Here is a 21,178-nt window from a genome sequence, read left to right as displayed (position 1 = left end):
TCACGCAGCAGCTTTCAGAGCCGGTCTACAAATGCACCAGCTCTTGTTCCCCTCCGTGTGTATATCTGAATTTAATAAGCCATCTCACCCTAATGATGAAGGTGTTTCTTTTTTATTTCTGCTTATAATATTAATGTAAACATAAGCAGCAGGAATAAAACAGAACTTTTTTCATCCATACTGTATTTGTAATGATAATAAATATGTAGAAAGAGATAATACATATAACCAACTCAACACATGGAAACTTGAAGAAATGCAAATTTTTTTAAAGATATATGGCTGGAAAGTATAAATGCAGAAAATGTCAAAATTTGGGCCAGTTATTGTATTTCTATGGTATAATTTTAGCCACTATTTCTCCCTCACCTACCCAACCTCCAAGTATTGACAAACAACTACTTGTTCTGCTTTTACCCTCTACTGCACTCCATTTGCTTCTCTTACGGCAAGACAAGAATAAGAAAACAAATAATGGAAAAGGTGTGACTGCTTTCTCGTTACAGTTCCACTTTTCTTTCCTCAAAGTCTTCCAGAATATCTTTTGTAGGCACACTGGAGGATTGATGTGGATTAGGGGTTGCAGAAGCAGCATGCCGGAGACTGCTAAAACTTCTGTTGTCCAAAGCACATTTTCCCTTTGTCACACAAAAACCAGAAGTGTTCGCAGTGCTGGTTGTTGCAGGAGGGACAGGCCAGAGGATCTGAGAAGGTATTTTAGAAGTATACATACAGACTTTTCCTGGCTTCCAAATCATACCAACAGGCATAAATTCTTGCCAGGGGGTTACCAGGTAGTGAGTGTAAAAGTATTCAATATAAAATTACAGATAAACAGCTCAGAGAACAGTATTTTCAGATTGTGTTGATACAGTAAATCTTCTTCAGCTAGTAGTGACAGCTATATGGCTCTAGTTTGCTAAATAATAGACAGTAACTTATGCTCATTCATGTATTTTGTATTTATATCAATTGATTTTGCAAAGGTATCTTCCCTTGGCTCAACTACCTTAAGTAATGAAAAGGAAAGGAAAATAGAAAGAGCACTAAGAGCAAGACAAGTAGGCTATATCTATGTGATTTCCTGTAACAGCAGGATGTATATATGTTAGTGCTATCCTGTTTGCAAACCCTGGCTTCTGAAGTCTCAAGAAGGGGGTTGGAACTGCAACTTCTATTTTTTGAGGCTTCTTGGAACACAGGTCTTAGTCTGAGACCTTCTGTAACATAAGTCAGTAACGCAAGTGGGATGGCTTGCAGCAAAAATCCCATTGGCTTCATGTTAATTGATTTGGGCTAACAATGCAAAACCCAGCAGAATCTTTTTCAATTGCTTTTTGCATAATCATTAGTTTTCTTTCTTTCTTTTTTCCTCCATTGGTTTTGTGTTATGGAAAAATATAATTTTTTTTCATTATTTGCTGAAAGTAGTTCTCCTCTGATGCCTACAACTGCATCATTATTAGTAGCAGGAGTGAAGAAGCTGCAGTGCCACAGCAAGTGGTTCTCCTATTTGAAGCAATATGTAAAGAACAGACCTAGTGTGAGATCTAGGAACGCCTTCTAAGCCCTGGGCATTTCAGTGAGGGACAGAGTTTTACTGTGGGTACTTTACACGCTATTGGAGTGCTGAGAGGCCCAGCACTACCGAAGGGAGTGCCTGTACATTTTGCTCTGTTAGTCTTATATCTTTAGCTTTCACAGGAGGTAAGTTAGTGGGGAACCAAAAGCAGAACATGGCTTTGGAGTGAAAAAAGGCCTGATACGTAGGTGACTTCTGAGAAGCTACCTGGACACACGAATTCTGACCTAAAGAAGTGATGGAGCAATATTTTTCTTATATGAACTAGGGAGCAGAATCAAAGCCTTTGCTATTTTAAGTGGAAGAATAAATATCCCCTGTTTATGTTAACAGATCTATTCCCATGATGGGTATTAAAGATTTCATTATAAGTAAAGACTGTAGAAATGAGCTTGTACTAACTGTATTCTTTTTGGAGGATTAATCTTACATAAAAAGTTCATTAAAGTGGGCTTTGCTGCATTATTTAAAATGACAACAGCAGACAACAAGCTGAACATTTTGTCATTGATATGACACTTCAAATTCTCCTCCTTATTCATCACTCTACCACTCAATTAAATAATACACTATCAAAATCGTGTGTCATGGAAAAAAAATAGAAAGAGAACTAAAAATATATGCGATGTGAGTTTTAAGTATAATTGGTATTTTACATTATTCTGTAATGTACGACTTTTTTTCTTTTTTGTATTTCTGCTTATTAAAGAAAATGTCAAGCAGATTGATCAACAGAAAATACAAAATTGTAACATATTCTGAGGTGGCATTACATCAATACAGAATGTTTGTCATTTATGCTGGTTTTATTTGAATGGCATTCCAGTACAGCTGGGTGGGAAAAAACTTTCTCAGGGAAAAAAATAACACCTCGTCAAAACCAGACGGCCACTTGGCACAAGGCAGCATTTGTATCAAAATAATGAATAATCCCCACACCTTCTACAGGTTCATCTAAGTCTTGAGTAATGAAATTTGTGTCCTTTCCCTGGATCATGCAAAGCACTGATACTGCTCTTGCATGTTTGATCTGGCTTTCTGAGATGCTGGGAGTCTGAAATGGATCTGCCAGAGCCAGAGTTACTCCATGTGCATTGTGCAAGGAGGGGAAGCTGCTTTAGCCAATATCCCAGACACATGTCTGGTGTTGGGGAAGAGTGGGGTGGAAATATTCATAGTTTCACAGAAATTATGAAAACAGTGAATGTGTCTATGGTATCAATGTAGGTCATGTATACATACAATTTCATATTGTTAGCTTAAGTATGTAGTAAAATGATAAATTTATTACACATTTGGAAATACTAAATGTGATATATGTAGTGTGTAAAATCCATATTTGAGTTTAAAACGTATTGCCTCAGAAGACTGTATAATTCTTCTACTTTAAAAGTCTCTTTTCTTGCTGTACTCCCTACTCCAGCTGCTGCAAGAATGATTTGTTTGGCTGATTTGATCACTGAATCCATCTTCAAACCTTTTTATATTTTGTCCACCCCCAATTCAATCATGAAGTTGTGTGCTCTCCTCCAGCAGTCTCTGCAGTTTTTAGCTCCTAGATGCTCTTGACCTCTGTCTTTTATTCCAAGTCCTCAGCCAAAGCTGACACCTTTTCCAGTGTCCTTTTTCCATGCCTTCTCTTATGTGGATCTTGACTGTAAAATTAACCCGGTTCTTCTTCAGATACTTGTCTAGTGCCTATGGCTGTATCCGTGTGAAAATACTCACCTGAATTGGTCAAGTCTTTAAACTAGTGGTTGGGTGTCCAGCTATCAGGTGAGGTGCACCCGTAGAGGGGACTTGTCATCCGTTGTGGGATTGCCTTTTGGTGCACGCTCTTTTGCGTGTACAGAGTTCCCTGGGGCTACCTGTGAGCTCCCACAGGGGCTCACGTAGCAGGCTCATGCCGCGCTGGCACGGCGGTCTCTGTGCTGCAGCCTATGCCAACCTTCTGTGCCATGAGTGCTTTCCCAACTCCCATCTGTACCACCTCCCACTGCTGTTTATCCTTAAACTTGTTTCTTCAAGTAAAGATGTCCATGTTTCATATGTGTAAGCAATCATAACTATAGGAAAATAATCCGATGCCTTCCAGAATTACATTAGCATACCCCAGGATAAAATAATCAGATAGCTTCTCTCTCTCCAAGACTTCTCTGCCTCTCTCCTTTTTTCATTCCTGTCCTTGTTTTGAGGATGAAGAATTCATCTTTCTTAGTACCATGAGAGCAACGTGGATTTTCATAATCTAAGTAATAGTCATTTTCCTTTTTTTTCCTTTTTTTTTTTTGTCTAGAGGCAAACATTACACTAGTTTAAAAATCTCCCAGTATTTATTTTTCAAAGTCAATTTTGTAGTCCTTAAAGCAAAAGCAGTATTCTGTGTTTGTACAGGGTTCAGCACAGACCTTAAAACTTTTTCTGGACTCAGGTTGTACCACAATACAAAGGATAACATCTGCTCTTTGCAGCTAAAATGAAACTAACATCAACTATGGTCATCCATTTTTTATCCAGTGAAAAATATTGAAATCTCTTTTTTAAATCCACAGATAAATGCATATAGATATGTTTCATAGTTACTTTAGCCTAGAAGTTCATACTGCTAGTCTGAGCAAAATGAAGTACAGTTTGTTGAGGGGGGACTATTTTGTGAGAGAACGTAGAAGAATTAAAAGTTGCTTTTACAAAATAAGTGTGAAAATAATTTGTGTTGAAGGATATGAATCTAAGGAGCATAAAAGATGTAACAAGAGCCTATGAACCTCTAGAGAACCTTACAAAATAGCTTCCAGAAAGTGTAGAGCACCAAAGGATTACTAACAGGAAACTAGAGGCACTGTTTTGAAGCTCAGTAGCTCCATTTGTCATTCCCTTCAAATGCAAATCTTCCATAAAGGGGTTTTAGTTGTTGATTTACCCAAAAAGAGACATTTCTGGGTAACTTATGCCTGACCAAATATACCATCTGAAAGCCAGCTTTACATCCCTATTTATTGCAAGATGCTGTTGTCTGCAACAATTTAGAAATTACTACTTGCTTGAGAGAGTTCTGCATATAGTAAGATCCTCTAGCATCAGACTGCCATTTGTTTACTTCTCTAGATTATAGACTATTCCTTTCACATAGAGATGTCAGCCCCTTGACAGTAGGCAAATAGTAAAGGTAAAGGAATCTAGGTCATTCATGTGCTTGAAACTGAAGAGTCTAGGCTACACAACTAGTCATCGTTAGCAAGCTGAAGTAAAGAAAACATTAATTTTTAAAATGCTGTGATCTCTAAGAGCTTAAAAGTGATGTATCGTTTAAGCTTATAATGCAAAAGCAGGGTATAACCAATGGATGCAGATGAATATAAATTGATTTGGGGGCAGATGCACATCTGCAGCTGAGACCAAACAGTCAATTAATAAAAAAGAAGCTGGTAATTCTTCACACTTCAGAAAGGCTATCCAAACAGACTATCAAGGCATCTGAGAATTCTCACACGGAAAAAAATGTACTACTGCGCCAACATCATGAAGCACTGTTTTATTCATTGAGAACCTAAACATGAGGCTGAATACAGAAAGAACCCCAAATTTTTTACGAGAAATGAAAGAATATTGTGATGAACTCCAGAAAGACTGGACTAAGCTCCGTGAATGAGCATCACCGGGGTACCTGGAACTCCAAGTCGACATGCTGGGACCAACAGAGAAATGGCTCATTCACTGTTTTAAATTCAAGGTTAGCTGTAACAGCTCAGGAGAGATACCTGGCTGTGGCTTATTGCATGTTGTGGACAGTTTAATAAACACTTCCACTATTAACCAAATTGAACAGAAAGTTAGCAGGTACAGAAATGGACAATTGTGCTGGAATGATCATAATGCCCTTCTACGCTTTCTCATCCTGGACACTGTGTTTGTTTCTCAACCCCTTGTCCAAATAAAACACAAACATCATTTGAGAGGCAGAGAAAAAAAGTCATGAGAGAGGCTTCTTTTAGATTTGAAAAATACTGGAACAGGTAGTGTGTATTGAGAAAGTGAAATGGGCGGACTTGTGGTGTCACCACTTGGCACACCCCCGCTTTCCCACAAACCCCAAAAGAGACGGGCATTCTCAGGGAAAGAAAAGTTTGCCGTTTTAAGACTTTTTACCTCCTTCCCAATCTTACTAACGTACCTATTCATTACATTAGTTTTGCATATATTAGAATGGCTTCTTTATAATGTTAATAACTCTAAAAAACTTCTTGCTGCTTAGCCTGATTAGCATGCTAATTGGGCTTCTCCTGTCAAGCACTTCTAGAGTGGTAGGTTTTTCCTGGGTATCAGCAGTGAAATGGTATTTAGTTAAATACCCAGTTTAAAAGTTTATCTTCAGATGTGGATATTCTTTTAAAAACTAAATGTAACGTTACTCTACTTCAATTTGGATACGATCCCACCCTGGAACCATACAGGAAAGCTGTGCTAGTTGAGCAAAACTTTGATTTCAGTAACATTATGCATATGTTAGGTATGTACAAATATAGGAATTCAGAGTTTTGCTGGATTATACACACCCAATACACACACCTAATCTAGGAGAGCTTTTTTTGTGACATCCCCTTCTATCTGTCTATCTGCATGCTACTAAATCATTGAGATGTTTTTCTTTGAGAGGAAAATAATGGCACTGAGTTTGTAATTTCTTGGACATGGCTTATGAATTTTTTTTTTTTGCCTTAACTCAAATATATTCCAAAATGTTACACAGCAAGTTGGAAATAGCAGGCTCTTCTTTGATCCTTTTTAAGGGGAGAATACACCAGAGCAAACGATGCACATTCAGCTAATCCAGTGCCACACACACACACAAAAAAAAAGATAGAAAATAATTTTTAGAGAATTGTGTTTGTGATATAAATGAGGATTTTGAAAATGGGTAACATATTTAACTACTGTGAATAAGCTGTGCATAACAGTTGGAATTATAAAAGCCCCATAATATGTCTGTAATCCTAATGTGTTTCTTTGCTGTTTTGCAGGCAGACCAGTAATGATTGTAGTTGAATACATGGAGAATGGATCCCTTGACTCCTTTCTGCGGGTGAGGTGCCATTTTCTGATGACATTTGAATAAGACACCATTCTAGGTTAAGATTTTAAATCATTTATCATAAATTAATTTCTACATAATGTTATTCATGGATTTTTAGTGAAGAATAGAAGCATTTTGCCCAGAGTACATTTCTAAGGTACAGTGATACATTAAAGCATAACTGGAAAACAAGAAGACTGAAACCTAAGAATATAATTGATTTCTTGTACAAAAGTAGTTCCCATATTTAACAAAATATATTTGAAATAGTGTTTTTGTGAAGAAAAATATAAATTGAAGCACAAATGCCTAGCCATATGGAAGCAGTTCATTTTTCTCAATCACCTTCAAAAATACTTTGTTATGATTTTTTTGGTTGGTGAAGTGTAGAATAGACTCAGTAATTGATTTATAATTATTTATGGTTACTTGCATTTAACAAATTGAATTAGAAAACAGTTCATGGGTGAAATGTCCTGGCATTAAGTAACCCCCAAAGGTCACTAATAAACGTTAAAGAAGGGCTACAGAAAGCATGAATATGTTGGCACAATTGTATTTAATTTTTCTTAGAAAAGTACAAGGAAAAGATGACCCCTAAGCTAAAATTATTCCAAAATGATCTCTTTGTTAACAGAACCCCTGGAAATGCTCCAGAGGCCCACTGACATAAGACCCTGTGTGAACAATTTGATTGTCAAGTATTTCAAATTTGTCTCAAAAAGCAAATATCAATCCTTACTAGCCCACTGCCTTGCCATTGCCAGCTTGCAGAATGGTACAGCTGGGGTTGTAGGCAAGGTCGAGGCGGGAGCTCAGGGGACTATGGTTTTGTGAACTTGCTTGAAGGGATATCCCAAGTGCAAAGGAGAGGTGTTCAACAAGGAGCTGTGAAAATATTTGCAGGAAAATCTAGATGATGATCAAGGATGCTATGGCGGCAGGAAAAAGGAACTGCTAAGAGAAAAGAGTGAATAAGCAGGAGGGAAAGAACAGCCAACACTTTAGAAAGAAGACTAAATCAGTGAGAGGGAGAGGAAGTCATACAGAGAGTATTTGTTTGACAGCAGGTCAACAAAAGAGGTAGCCACAAGAGGAGAAGAGCATCTGGAACAGAGGATACTACCCTGAGAACACATCAGAACCATTATCTTAGATATTTCTAGACATTGTTTCTCCCTTCCTTTTGCTTTTGATTATACCATTGTATTTTTTCTCTGGCATTTGCTGCTGTCGTCTTCATCGACTATCCCAAATAATTTTTTATTTTCCTTTGTCAAGACACATGGCAGACATCTGTTATGTTGTCAGAAACACACCAGCACCACAGTTTCTGGTGAGAATTTGCTGATCTCTCAAAATCAAGTTATTTTTCTGGACAGAGTTTGATATCATCAAGTTCTTCTTAGAAACAGGGTAGGTTTTAAAAATCACCCCCTTTGCCTTTCTGGCTCATCTCTCTATCCATCTGCAGCAGACAGACTGCCGCTGATTTGAGTACCTGGGGCTTCCCTGGCCTGTAATTTTTCAGCAGTGTCCCAGGAAGACTTTCCTGGGCCTGAAACTCTGTTCTGTGCGTGTGCGTGTGTGCACGTGTGTGTGTGTGTGCAGAATTTCATAGGAAAGAATAAAACCAAATACTGAAATAATTCATGAGAGAGAATTACCTTTCTCTGAATTGCTGTAGTATGATATCTGTATTCCAATTATTCTTCACATGCATTTATTTATCAGAATAGTTATTCCTTATTAGGATACTTTAATAGAAACTGACGTCAGCAAAATTATGATTTTATTGTGAAGCAATACTTCTCATAATGCATCAGATATATTTGTAGGCAAAACTGCTGGGGGGCAATGTGAGCTAGTAATTTCTGCAGCTGGTTTCCATGTATATTATTTTACAGTTTCAGTTCACACTTCAGATATGGTTTGTTCTTCTAAAATGCTTTTTAAAAGGACTAATATTTAGCATCCCAAAGCACTGTAGATATATCATAAGCATTTCTGTTAATAATTAGCAGAGCAAATGGCTGTGATGTAACCTATTTAAAAAGAAATCCAGCTGCTTCATTAATAATAGTTGTTTCCTGCAGATATAAGTCTACATTTTTATAAGCTTTTGTGAAGATACCAAGAAGCAGAGAGGGTTTATCTTCAGTAATCCTAATGAAAGTTGTTCAGTGAATATAAAAATTTTTATGTGGTGAGATTTGAAAGGGCTTATAAGTCTATTTTTCTTATTATTTAAAAGAATCACTTGTTACAGTGCAAAGTGTTTTTACAGAGAGGGGAAAAAAATCCATTTCTCACTATAAAAAATATTTCCCCCCACACTGCAACCTGCTAAAATTAACCAACACATCCCTCCAACCTGTCCTTCTCCAAAAGCCTGCAAAAATGGGACAATCTTACAATTTCAAAGTGAAACTCTGTGATGAACCATGTGAAGGTATTCCAGAAGAAAGACTCTTCATGGAAAACATTTGCCATCAGCCTCCTCATGGCCTTGGTGGGATGTTAGCTTTCATGCCAGTAGGAGTTGTGCAAAGAATCATAAACTCCAAGTAAAACTCCCCTTGACCACTAAACCCTGAAGTCTTAATAACCTTTACTTCCTTGCTTTACAGATAAGGAAATAAAGCACCGAGATGTTAAGTGATCTGCACAGTATTGTGCACGAAGTGCATATAAGAGAGAAGAAATGAAATCAGTTCCCCTGAATTCCAGGCCAGCGGCTTACACTCATCCTTCATCTTATTTAATGCTGTATTTTGATTGCAGTTATGTGCCCAAGTCCCCAAACCAGTGCCTTACTTTCTGCTGTTTGTATGAATTAAACAGCAAGCTCAGCTAGATTATGTCTTCCTCACCCTACAAAATATCCTGAATGCTGGCTGCTAGCTTGGAACTTTGGGGGGAAAATGTGGCATGCACTTGCAATATGAAGATGCTTCAGGTACATTCTTAGTGGAAAAGCATCAGCTGATTAGACTCAATTCTGTAAGATGGTGGTAATTAATTACAGCAATTGTGTACCACCAGACATCCTATATTGCTGGAGACACTTGACACTAAATTTTCCTCAGAAATCCTGCATTATTTTTGCAATTATATAAAACTCATTTCCATAAGATGAAACTCGGTTATCTTTTTTTCTCATAGAAGATTGATGCATATAAGTTAATCATCCCACAAAAGTATACCTGAAATTTGCTGTCACGGAAATGCTCATTTGACCAGAAATAAGGTACATGTGACTGCTTCTGGTAACACTTGGAGAGATTTCTCTGAAAAAGCATGTGAGCTTCCAGCTTAGTATTTCCTCAGGGGCTAGAGGCTCTTCTTTCAGTATTACTCCAGCAGCTGCCAGATAGGACTAATCTGTGCTTGGAAAGAAAGTGGCTAATACTTCAGCTTGGAAATTGAGGAGATCCAGGTATAATTTTCAATTACCCACTTCACACACAGACTTTGGATGGGAAACATTGTCTTTACATTCCATTTACCTACCTGTGTAATGGAGATCTTAGCAATCACTTATTCTGCAAATGTAAGAGGAAAATAATAAACACATGAAGAGTTGAAAGGGCAGCTATCTGTATTGCTAGAAAGACGTACTCAGTAATTGGATAGGATAGTTGCAGTCAGATATGTTTGCTCAGGCTTGTTGATACAGAGTATAGAAGATAGAACAAGAAAGACAACCAAGAGAGACGCATAATAGTGAAAAAAAAAGTCTAAAAACCACAAAACTTTTTTAACAAGCAGTTTGCCACTGCTCTGGGTTTGAGATGCCTGTTCTCTGATCATGGCCGTGACTAAGTAAACCACATGGGTATTGAATCACTGCTTGGTGATCTTGCAGTCTTCATACATGATATAAATGCAGTCCCATTTTGCTGAGGGAAAATGGAGATGAGTGCCATATTGCACCCAAGCTCACGCAACAGTTTGGAGGGTGATACAGTAATATAACCCAGGTCTGAAGCCCAGTTTCACTCCTTAGCTGTTTGTGCTGGACACCAGAACATTTCCCTCAGTCTTGCCTGTCAGATGATTGCAATAATTCCTATATGCCACAAGGTTGGTCCTTTCACCCTGATATACCCTCCCTGGCTCAGCCCACTCTCTAAGTAGATGCCTCACAGACTTATGGAGCTATTAAGAGTTAAAACTCATCCACTGTTTTCACAGCTCCATCCAAAGGGTCATTCCTGGCTAAAGTAATTGGATTTAGCATCACATAGACAGGAACGGGGTGATTAGAAGGCTAGGTGGCTTGTGTGTTTGGGGGGGCTCCTGCTTCTTGGGTTCGGTTGCACAGAACGCTACCTGGAGAGCATCTGCTGGCTGTGGTCTGCGCTCACCCTCCTCCTGCATCGTTCAGTATGGGCATGGATTTAAGCCACAGAAAAGGAACACAGTTAGAAGCTAACTTTATAGGATGTTTGTTTGTGGTTGGCTGCCTAGAATGACGTAAAATGAACCAAAACACTATCACCAGAGTACTTTAACCTCTTTCAGTATTTTTCTGCAGCTGCAGTCTATCAGACTACTGTCCGTGTTTTATTCCTGCTCGGTGTCCAAGGTGTGCTAGCCCATAGTCGGCACAGTGAGGCAGGAACCAGGGACACAGCAATATTAATCAGATGAGAACTCATGGTATTGCAGCAGGTTCTGTAGCAGGCCTGATACTAAAATAATGTATCAGCTGTATCCACCGCACTGTATTTGCTCACCCTTCTTCATTAGGAAGGGAATGTGCACTCTCCAGGGACCAATGTGGGAAAGAGGTCCTCAGGGTTTGCAGCATTTTCCCTTAACTCTACCGTGAAGAGACAGATGTTTAGGTTTGAAAGATGCCTCAGTCTTGCCCAGTTTTGTGAATCTCTGAGCTGTAGGAGGAAGGGATTCATCTACCTAGGGTAATCACAGGGTCGTCTTGCTTTCTTCCTTGTTACTACTTGCAATAGTAATGCTCCTCTTTCTACCTAAAAACTTGTGACTGATGTATTTCCTTTCACTTCAGAAATTTAAAATACTTGTAAAAAAAGTTAGATTTATTTACAGGCATGCATAGTAGGTAAAAATGCTGTGAAATATATTTTGTCCTTCCAAAGAAAATATTTTCTAAACATTCTATAAAAAATATTCTTAACTGCCTTAGAGCACTAACTGCAGCAGACTGTACAGCAAATGAAACCCTGGAATTAATCACCAAATTTTAATCCCTTCAGGCATGTCTAGCAGAGGCTAAGATAAGTGTAAAAATGTGGGGGGAATAATGTTACTAGAAGGAGAAAATAGTATGATATATTGCTCTTTGATGCAGTAATCGTTATGAAGTTATTCTCAGAGCAGCTTTGCTATCAGGCTCACCCTTTTTTCAACTAGCGTTTAGATGCTGCAGCAGACACCTACATTTAGTGAGTTTGGGGGAAACAGAGAAAAGAGAAAAATGAAGACTTGTAGAAAGTTCTACAAAACGATGTTGTAAAGTATATGTTGTATATCCATCTAACGTGGCCTCACTAGACAGAGTCCGCTTTGGGGAAAAGGGGCCAGATGGCCTTTCCTAAGTTTAATGGTTCCCGCTATTATTTATCTGCATCCAGAGAGGCAACAACATTAGAGCTCATAACTAATAGTCCTTCTTTTGCTTTCACACACACCATTCTTCTGCACTTTTATTTACTGGAGGCACGTTCCTATCCTGGCAGGATAAAGGTGGCATTTTGCTTTCAAAAATGACTCTGTAAAGAAGAAAACCTGCACTGGAGACTGCTGATACCAATATTTTTTTCTGAACCAAAAACCAAATTGAGCTATTAGAAACTGAGTTTGAATGAATGTGATACCTTAATAGTGAAATTGTAAGCAGCATGCACGTATGTGATCTCAGATTACACTGAGAAGGTGTTGCTGATGCTACAGAGCCAACATTTGTTCTCAAGCAATGTTTTACCCTACTAAAATGATGTAGTAAACAGTATTTCTGATACTGCTGTGAGAAGTTCATTTAGAAATGCTGGGTATTTTTAATCACTGTAGATATTCTTCCTACTGAGCAGCAAGGAATTTATTACAAACTGTCTTGTATTCGAAGCCAAAAAAACTTTGATAGGCAATATGGACACTTTCAGTGTGCTCTTTATCTTTGCGAAATTGTGGAGAATGTGTAAGAAACCAGGAGATCAGAACAGAGCCAATGTCATCCATGTCTTTAAAAAGAAGGGAGAAGAGAAACCAAGAAATTACAGGCCAGTCAGCTTAATGTCAACTGCTCTAACATTTCTGGAACAAATTATCAAAAAAGTATTTATGGGCACCTTGAAGATAACAGCGAGATAAGTATGAGCCAGCATGGATTTGTCAAGAACAAATTATGTCAAACAGTCTGGTTTTCTTTTGTAACAGGGTGCAGGCTATGTGGGTATGGGAGAAGCAGTTGATATCCTAATTCTTGACTTTAGTAAGGCTTTAAAACTCTCTCACATGAGATCGTTATGAGCAGCTAGAGAAATATGGTCTTCATGAAATTTCTCTTGGTGGATACTGTCCTGGCTGCATACTGTATTGAGAGAATGGACTTCGGACGGAAAAATATATGAAGTAGGGTTGTTCTGCAGTCTGTGTTTCCCCATATTTTCATTAACCTTCTGGATCCTGAGACTGTGACTAAACTTAAGGAATTTTCAGGCAATGCAAAGCCGAGTAGGAACACAGGCAGACAGCAGGACAGAGCCAGAATTTAAAATCATCACAACAAATTTAAGAAATAATTTAGTAACTAATTAGTTTTAAAAACTAATTAGAAATAAGTAAGGACAAGGGCACGATACTCCACTGAGGCTGGAATAATCAGCTATGGAGTAGAGCACAGAGAATAGCTGTTCAGAAAGAAGTCTGCTGGAAGAAATTACTCTAGAGGTTGCAGTACGTATGGGGCAGCACATTGCTGTGAGCATGGCAAATACCACAATGGAATCTAGAAACAGGAGTATCCCCTGCAAGGACTGTGAAGTAACTTTTCCTCTCTGCTTCACATTGGCAAGGCCGCAGAGTACTGTGTCTTGTTTGGACCTTAATGCTTCAGGAACTGTATGGAGTAGGTGGGCAGAGTCCACAACAAAATCAAAAAGAATTGTTGCCAAGCAAATGAGATCTGTGGACTGAACCTGTGTTAAGCCCAAAGAAAAGGGCAAGAGAGATATTTAGTCTTCATGAGCATAAAAAGCGGTTGCAAAGACGAATTTAAATCTGTGCTAGTCAAAGTGCCATGCTCAAGGGAGGCATCTTATTTAAGTGGGCATCTTATTTAAGGTGTGGTATAGATTGTGTAGGATCAGAAATACTGACCATAATAGTCTTTAAGTGCAGGTTAGAAAAGCATGTCAGGAATGACACAGGGTGAGGAGATGATCTGATCCCCCCTCAAAGTCCCTTCCAGCTCTGTGATTCTGTGACAGCTATACTCCAATGCACCAAAGCGGGCAGGGACACCTGGTTAGTCCAGGACATCCCTTTCTTATTGCTGTAGCTGAGTAAGGAAAACAGGGTCACAGGTTCCAAGGCTACAGCTGCTGTTCTGTCCAGATTAGAGAGTGGCTATTGATTGCATCCTAAAATAAGCTTTGGAAGGGCTTCATCTTGCAATGTTTTTTTTTAATAATAAAAAGATTACCCGTATTTTTAATGGTTGAAGAGGCACTTAGATTCTTGTGTAGGGTCACTCAGTAGCATTTAAAATGAACTAAAGTAATTTCAGGTTTTTTGTATTACATTTAATGAAATTAGGTATTACTAATTGTATGGAACCCTGTTAACAGTTGATTAAAAAAGAAATTGACAGTTGACCTTATTTGGTACCAGTAACATAAACCTGAGTGCAATCCACATGATGGTATGAAGCATGAGTTATACTTTCAGGAAATACCAGGTTGCAGCTTGAATTTTGGAAGATTTATCATGATGAAGTTCTACCATTTACTTTGCATGGTAGAATAGTAACAATAAATGCATAGCAAAAGCTACATCTTTCGTATAGTGACCAGTAGGAACTGTCACTGGTGAATATGATCTAAGTTAGACATAGACACATCATTTTCAATGCTATTCTCCATCTAAAATAAGATCTAAATCATCTGCAGTAAAATATTTAGACCTGTAGCAATTCCCATACACTTCTCAGAATATAAAGGCATAAAAGTGCTCTGACCTATAAGGCAAATAAAGAAGTGGATTTTAGAATAGACAGAAGTCCAGAAACAATACAGAAAACTTCAACCACCACACCTCCAAAAGGTTACTCAGCAGTAAAATGGAAAAAATCTTCTGAAGAAGAAAATTCAATGGGCTTGTAGAAAAGCACTGAACTAGTGCATGCTGGAGCTGGAAACTAGAGGGTGAAAAGCAATGAGAGAAACTTAGTATATCATCCTTCCTCCCCTAAAGTAACGGACCCTTTTCACATCAGTGCTATTGGAAGGTCTGTAACAGGAGGAGAATATTTCATGTACATAAGGCTTTCAAAGGCAAGCTGTAGCTGAATGAAAAAACATTTTTTCAGGGCATTTGCAGGGCTGCATAAATGCAATGGCAACTACTCAGATATTGCATCTATACTCAGCTGATGAGAAAAGTTTATTTAGCAAAGCCATTAAAGCCTGATTCAAATTTGATGGGATGATAGGATAAATGTGGCAAGTCCACTGGGATCTGAATTGCTGCCAGTATTGATTAACACCCTTAACACCCCAGTGGGAATCCTATCAAAAGCATATTTCAAATCCAAGCCACGGAAATCAGAAGAAAGCCCTGGATAACAACCACCATAATCATTCAAACGAGTGTTTTACGTCCCTATAGGACAAGGGAATGAAATGAGATAATGGAAAGTTGCCAAAGGATTGGTTTGACTCACAGATGTACGTGGGGATTGCAAATGCTGAAAATATGAGGCCAGATTCATACCTGGTATAATTTCACCAACTTAGGTGAATTTTCCAAGGGTTAAATATGGCCCATAGTGTCTCTCCTGATCAGCTTGAATCAGACAAATATTTTGATATATTGGAAGATAACAGTTCATAGATTGTAAGGGAATACAACTGGCATGGAAACTGATGCAGAAGTGATTACAGAGAGACTTGAGAGAGAGAAGACTGTTTTGCTGACAGGAAAAAATGTAGTTATTCCAACTGCAACACTGGGATTGAGACAATATAAAACTAAGCATGAGAAGGGACAGAGAAGAACAGATGCAGAAGAGGATTCAAAGAAATACACAGAGGGAGAAGGAGGACAGAATAAAATTGCAACTGTCATTTCTTTAAAGGTGGAGATAAGAAGCTTGAACTTTTTGTGTCAAGGCAGAAGCCCAAAGAAATTTGAAAGGAGGAGGGACAGAATGGCAAAAGCATGAGATTGTTTTTAACTCAGGTATTTCTGCTATACTGGTAAGGCAAATACTGAGATTTGGAAAGAGCGGAAAAAGGTTATGTTTTATGAAAAATCAGTCAAGCATGGTCTAGATTTGAAAGAGCACAAATTAAAAAAGGAAGGAATGAATGCTTGTGATCCAAGGCGACAAAAGGTTAAGGGAGGTGTTGCAGATGACTCTGAGGTTTGTTGAAAGAATGGAGCTGTTAACGATGATAAGAAGGAGGTAAAATCTAGAGGTTTGGAGGGTTGGTTTTGTTTGGTCCTTTGTTGCAGGCACGAGGGGGCTTGGTTGGTTGTTTTGCAAAATTATGTCATAGGTGCTTTGTTCCAAATCCTAATTCTACAGTTAGCTGAAAAAAGTTATCCATACAGGGTAAGTGTGAGGAGTATTAACTGTTTGCAAACAACTTAATAAATTTTGAGTCAATTGAACATTTAGAATTATTAAAGAAAAAGCAAAACCCAAATCCCAGGTGGCTTCATTACATAAAATATTACATAGGGTTCACGTCCTTCCTTTATTGGAAGAGGCTTAAAGTATTTAAGAATATTGTCTTTTGTCTCTCTTTACATAATTACTAGATGGAAAGTTTTTATTTAAAATACCTGTCACTGGCATGTTTTGGACTCTGAGACATTCCCCTTATTCTTACAGTAGGGGCCTGTGATAGGGAATGTCATAGGCCCGTAACGGAGGATCACCTTTTGTAAAATGTCTGGTTATCACACTTGTGTCTTGACCCTCAGCTGAGTGTCATCTGCAAAACTAACTGCTTACAGGTGGCTTTGATGGAGACAACAAAGGAAGGGGGCTGCTTATAGGTGTGACATGATTGCTTGGAGAGATCTGCCTCCACTTTTGCATGGGGAATTTAGAGACAAAAAGGCTCCAGAGCACTGACATAAGAGGAAAAGTGAGAACACTCAAGGGAAAAAGGTTGCTATGAATCAGTCATGAGTAGCTGGTTTCAAAGAAGTGTCATTGCACATGCTTTGTTTGGAGAAGTCTGAGATGGCTGTGGTGTTTGGACACTGATGGATGCATGGGTCCTTAAATACAGGTGTTGCTGAGAAGTATGATGAGGCTGTGAAGTGTTGCAGATGGTGAGGTGCATTCATATCTGAATTTTTGCACTCTGATATGTTGGCTTAGATTAGCAGCTTGGAAACCCAACCATGTAGCAACCATGCATGTCTTCCTTTTGCCATTTTCTTTCTGGTTTTTGTCTTGTTTTGTTAGAACCTGACATAGTAGTACTGGTCAGTAACTGCTGAATGTTGCCTGTAATGCAGGTTTTCATATACTGCTGCACTTGGGCTTTTCTTCCAATTGATTTTATGAAGGAATTGAAAGAGTTTTAGGACACCCTGTAAGTTCTACAAATTGCAGAATCCACATTGTCTCTGCCTTTTCTGTTTGCTAAGTTTGTCTTTCTGTTTGTACACAATAGAGTTTAACTGAATAATAGTGACTTTAGGAACTAGTTCCTCCAACTTCTTTATGGGCAAACAACTTCTTCAATTTAGCATCCAGTTATGCACACTAAATGATGTATCATTTAAGAATGTGTAATTTCTTGATTTAAGTACATGTATAATATATGAGGCAGGTCTTTGTCTAGTATTGCTTCATCTCAGAAGATAGATTAATAACGTGAGAAGCAAGTAACACCAAACTTCTCCCTGTCTGGAGTTCTGTGGTTGGTTTGTGTGGTGGGCTGACCCTGGTTGGATGCCAGGTGCCCACCAAAGCCACTCTATCACTCCCTTTCCTCAGCTGGACAGGAGAGAGAAAATGTAACGAAAGGCTCATGGGTCGAGATGAGGACAGGGAGATCCATCACCATTACAGGCAAAAGAGACTCGACTTGTGGAAATTAATTTATTGCCAATCAAATCAGAGTAGGCTAATGAGAAATAAAACCAAATCTTAAAAACACCTTCCCCCCACCCCTCCCTTCTTCTCAGGCTCAGCTTCACTCCTGATTTTCTCTATCTCCTCCCCCCGAGCTGCACAGGGGACAGGGAATGGGGATTGTGGTCAATTCATCACACATTCTCTCTGCCGCTCCTTCCTCCTCACACTCTTCCCCTGCTCCAGTGCGGGGTCCCTCCCACAGGAGACAGTCCTCCACGAACTTCTCCAACATGGGTCCTTCCCACAGGCTACAGTTCTTCACGAACTGCTCCAGCATGGGTCCCTTCCACGGGGTGCAGTCCTTCAGGAACAGACTGCTCCAGTGTGGGTTCCCCCCAGGGTCACAAGTCCTGCCAGCAAACCTGTCCAGAGTGGGCTCCTTTTTCCACGGGTCCACAGGTCCTGCCAGGAGCCTGCTCCAGCACGGGCTTCCCATGGGGTCACAGCCTCCTTCAGGCATCCACCTGCTCCGGTGTGGGGTCCTCCATGGGCTGCAGGGGCACAGCCTGCCTCACCATGGTCTTCACCACGGGCTGCAGGGGAATCTCTGCTCTGGCGCCTGGAGCACCTCCTCCCCCTCCTTCTCCACTGACCTTGGTGTCTGCAGGGTTGTTTCACATATTCTCCTCTCTTCTCTGTCTGCCCCTGCACGGTTGTTATTTTCCCTTTCTTAAATACGTTATCCCAGAGCCACTACCACTGTCACTGATGGGCTTGCCCTTGGCCAGCGGCAGGTCCCTCTTGGAGCCGGCTGCCATTGGGTCTATCGGACATAGGGAAAGCTTCTAGCAGCTTCTCACAGAAGCCACCCCTGTAGCCCCCCTGCTACCAAAACCTTGCCACGCAAACCTAATACAGTTTGTTTGTTTGTGGGTTTTTTAGTAACCTTAATTACATCTGAGTACTAATTCATTATTTCTTTAAATGTTTATATCCTGAGTAGTTAGATATAGGTCACAAATCATTGAATCCTGATGGAAATGCTGAAATACATTGCTGATCAGGGAGCAAGTTAACCATATCCATACAGTTCAGCCTACTGCTTTGCTGAATCTAATGAATTTACTGAACTTACTGTAAACTTCTCCCCTACAAAAATCATCTTGCTTAAATGTATGAGCTAAGCCATAGAAATATCCTGAATGCTGATCAGGACATTGCTACTTGTCTGTAGCCCAGTGCTGAAGGTGTTGAAAGAGAAAATGGAAAGTTAACTTGCTTGCAGGGAAGAGCTTTTTTGTTTTGTTCGGCTGTTCCTGCTAACATAAAAGCCTGGTTCACTGAATAATCCATGAGAAGCTAAATGTCTGCCAGCTGAGGTCACCAGAATACTGCTATAAGCAGCCTGCTGTAAATGGTAGGTAGGGTAGACCTAAACCAGGCAAAAAGCCCAGAATCAGATTTCTGTACAGGTACTCACTTGGTCCCTACTGCCACATAATTCACAGTTTAGGAGGTACAGAAGTGTTAACTTTAACTTTGCAGATGGGAAACTGAGGCCCACCAAGACTGACCAGATGGACAAGCGTGGTTAACAACATAGCTCTCATTTACATGTTCGACTCCAATAGATTTCAGCAGCAGTTAAGCAGCCTAATGCATTCATGGGTCTGGACTTAACAGGCTTAGTCAGCCAGGAAGACTTTGGAAAAGCTACACATAACCCTTTATTTCAGCCCAAATCTCCTTTTTAATCCAGCGTTCAGAGATGAGGTGTTTTTTCAGGTTTGGTTTTTTAAAAAAAAACACACACACACCCCAAAAAAAAACAACAAAAAAAACCCCAAACAAACAAACAAAAAAAATGAGGTAACAGCAGTACTTCCTGCAGACAATTAAGGCTGAGGCAATAAAAAGAGGGCTTTTTGTTTCCTGAGGCTATGGAGTAAAAGCTGGAGAGAGAGGATTTTTCTGTGTGTTGTCATTCTTCTATTGAAAAATAGTGTTTGGGGAAAGCATTCTTAGTAACTGAGAATAAAAAACATTAAATGCTGTCAGTAGAAAGATTGTGGAGAGTGTGAAAATGTGGAAGAAAACGGGGGGTAAACTTCACAGTGAGAGATGGGGTAGCTTGCACTGCTGAGCAAGTTAAATACTTGAAAAAACAAGCTTGCAGTGGCGAGGTTGGCTGGATGGGTTACAAATGTATTTAAAATATGAGCTGTAGTTAATATGACTAGTATGAAATTTATGAAAACTAGCTGTATTCTTTGAACTTGCATCTTTACTTGCAGAAGCATGATGGCCACTTCACAGTCATCCAGCTGGTTGGCATGCTGCGGGGGATTGCGTCTGGCATGAAGTACCTCTCAGACATGGGCTATGTACACCGTGATCTGGCAGCCCGTAATATCTTGGTCAACAGTAACCTCATGTGTAAAGTCTCTGATTTTGGTTTGTCACGAGTGTTAGAGGACGACCCTGAAGCTGCTTACACAACAAGCGTAAGTTTGCCTTATCTAATTTGAACAGTTGATTGCCTTGTGCCTCTTTTATTCCAGTTTCAGATTTGTCGATGCCATAGGAGTAGTAGTTTGAATTGGCTTTGTTCCATTCTCTGTCCATATGGTTTAACAGCACTGTCAATGTGTTTAAGGGAAGTTGGTTTGTTTTTTGGCAGTGTAAGGGATGTATAATAAGCTTTGGCAAAAGTGGCGGTTTTTTAAGCAAATGTGCAGCTATAAATGGGAGACCTTTTCCATTCTTGTTTGGGTTTTGTGTTCGGTTTTTGTTGGTTGTTTCTTTCCCCACATCATTTCCCCTTCTGCTAACTTGTGTTCATTTACAGATATGTTTTAAAAAAGGGGGGATGGGGGAGGAGAGAATCTCACCAATTCCACTGCTGGAAGCATGGTGTCAAGCCTTGCATTCATAAATTCAAATTTTCATTTTATTTTACTTAAGCTTACCTTATAGCAGGATATGTAGGACCTTTCTCTCAAGGTTTAAGTCTCTTTTCATTAATACTTAAATTCCTTATATGACGCAAGTAGGTTGTTATAGTGAAAAATGGGGTTTGGGTGGGTTTTTTTGTTTGGTTTGGTTTGTGGTGTTGCGGGACTGGTTTCCACTGAAGTGAAAAATTCTTGAACATGGAGAAGCTAGTTCAAATTTGACTTAGAAGAAAAAAGTAAATTGCACCTGCGGTATGAAGAAAGTA

General features: G+C 39.3%; 1 protein-coding gene across 3 annotated transcripts in view; it reads left to right on the top strand.

Moving 5' to 3' along the window:
• EPHA6 (EPH receptor A6) overlaps nt 1–21,178 on the top strand; it is a 519,060-nt gene that overhangs the window by 445,905 nt on the left and 51,977 nt on the right. For all 3 annotated transcript variants that reach the window (XM_059816426.1, XM_059816418.1, XM_059816431.1), the window contains 2 exons: nt 6,601–6,662; nt 20,253–20,462. In XM_059816426.1, the coding sequence (XP_059672409.1) occupies nt 6,601–6,662; nt 20,253–20,462 (272 nt within the window). The remainder of the gene's footprint in view (nt 1–6,600; nt 6,663–20,252; nt 20,463–21,178) is intronic.

Source organism: Gavia stellata, chromosome 1 (genome assembly GCF_030936135.1).
Source record: "Gavia stellata isolate bGavSte3 chromosome 1, bGavSte3.hap2, whole genome shotgun sequence".
In the NCBI taxonomy this organism is placed as follows: Eukaryota; Metazoa; Chordata; class Aves; order Gaviiformes; family Gaviidae; genus Gavia; species Gavia stellata.
Note: the sequence above shows the minus strand (reverse complement) of the source record. Positions and strands in the feature narration are given on the sequence as shown.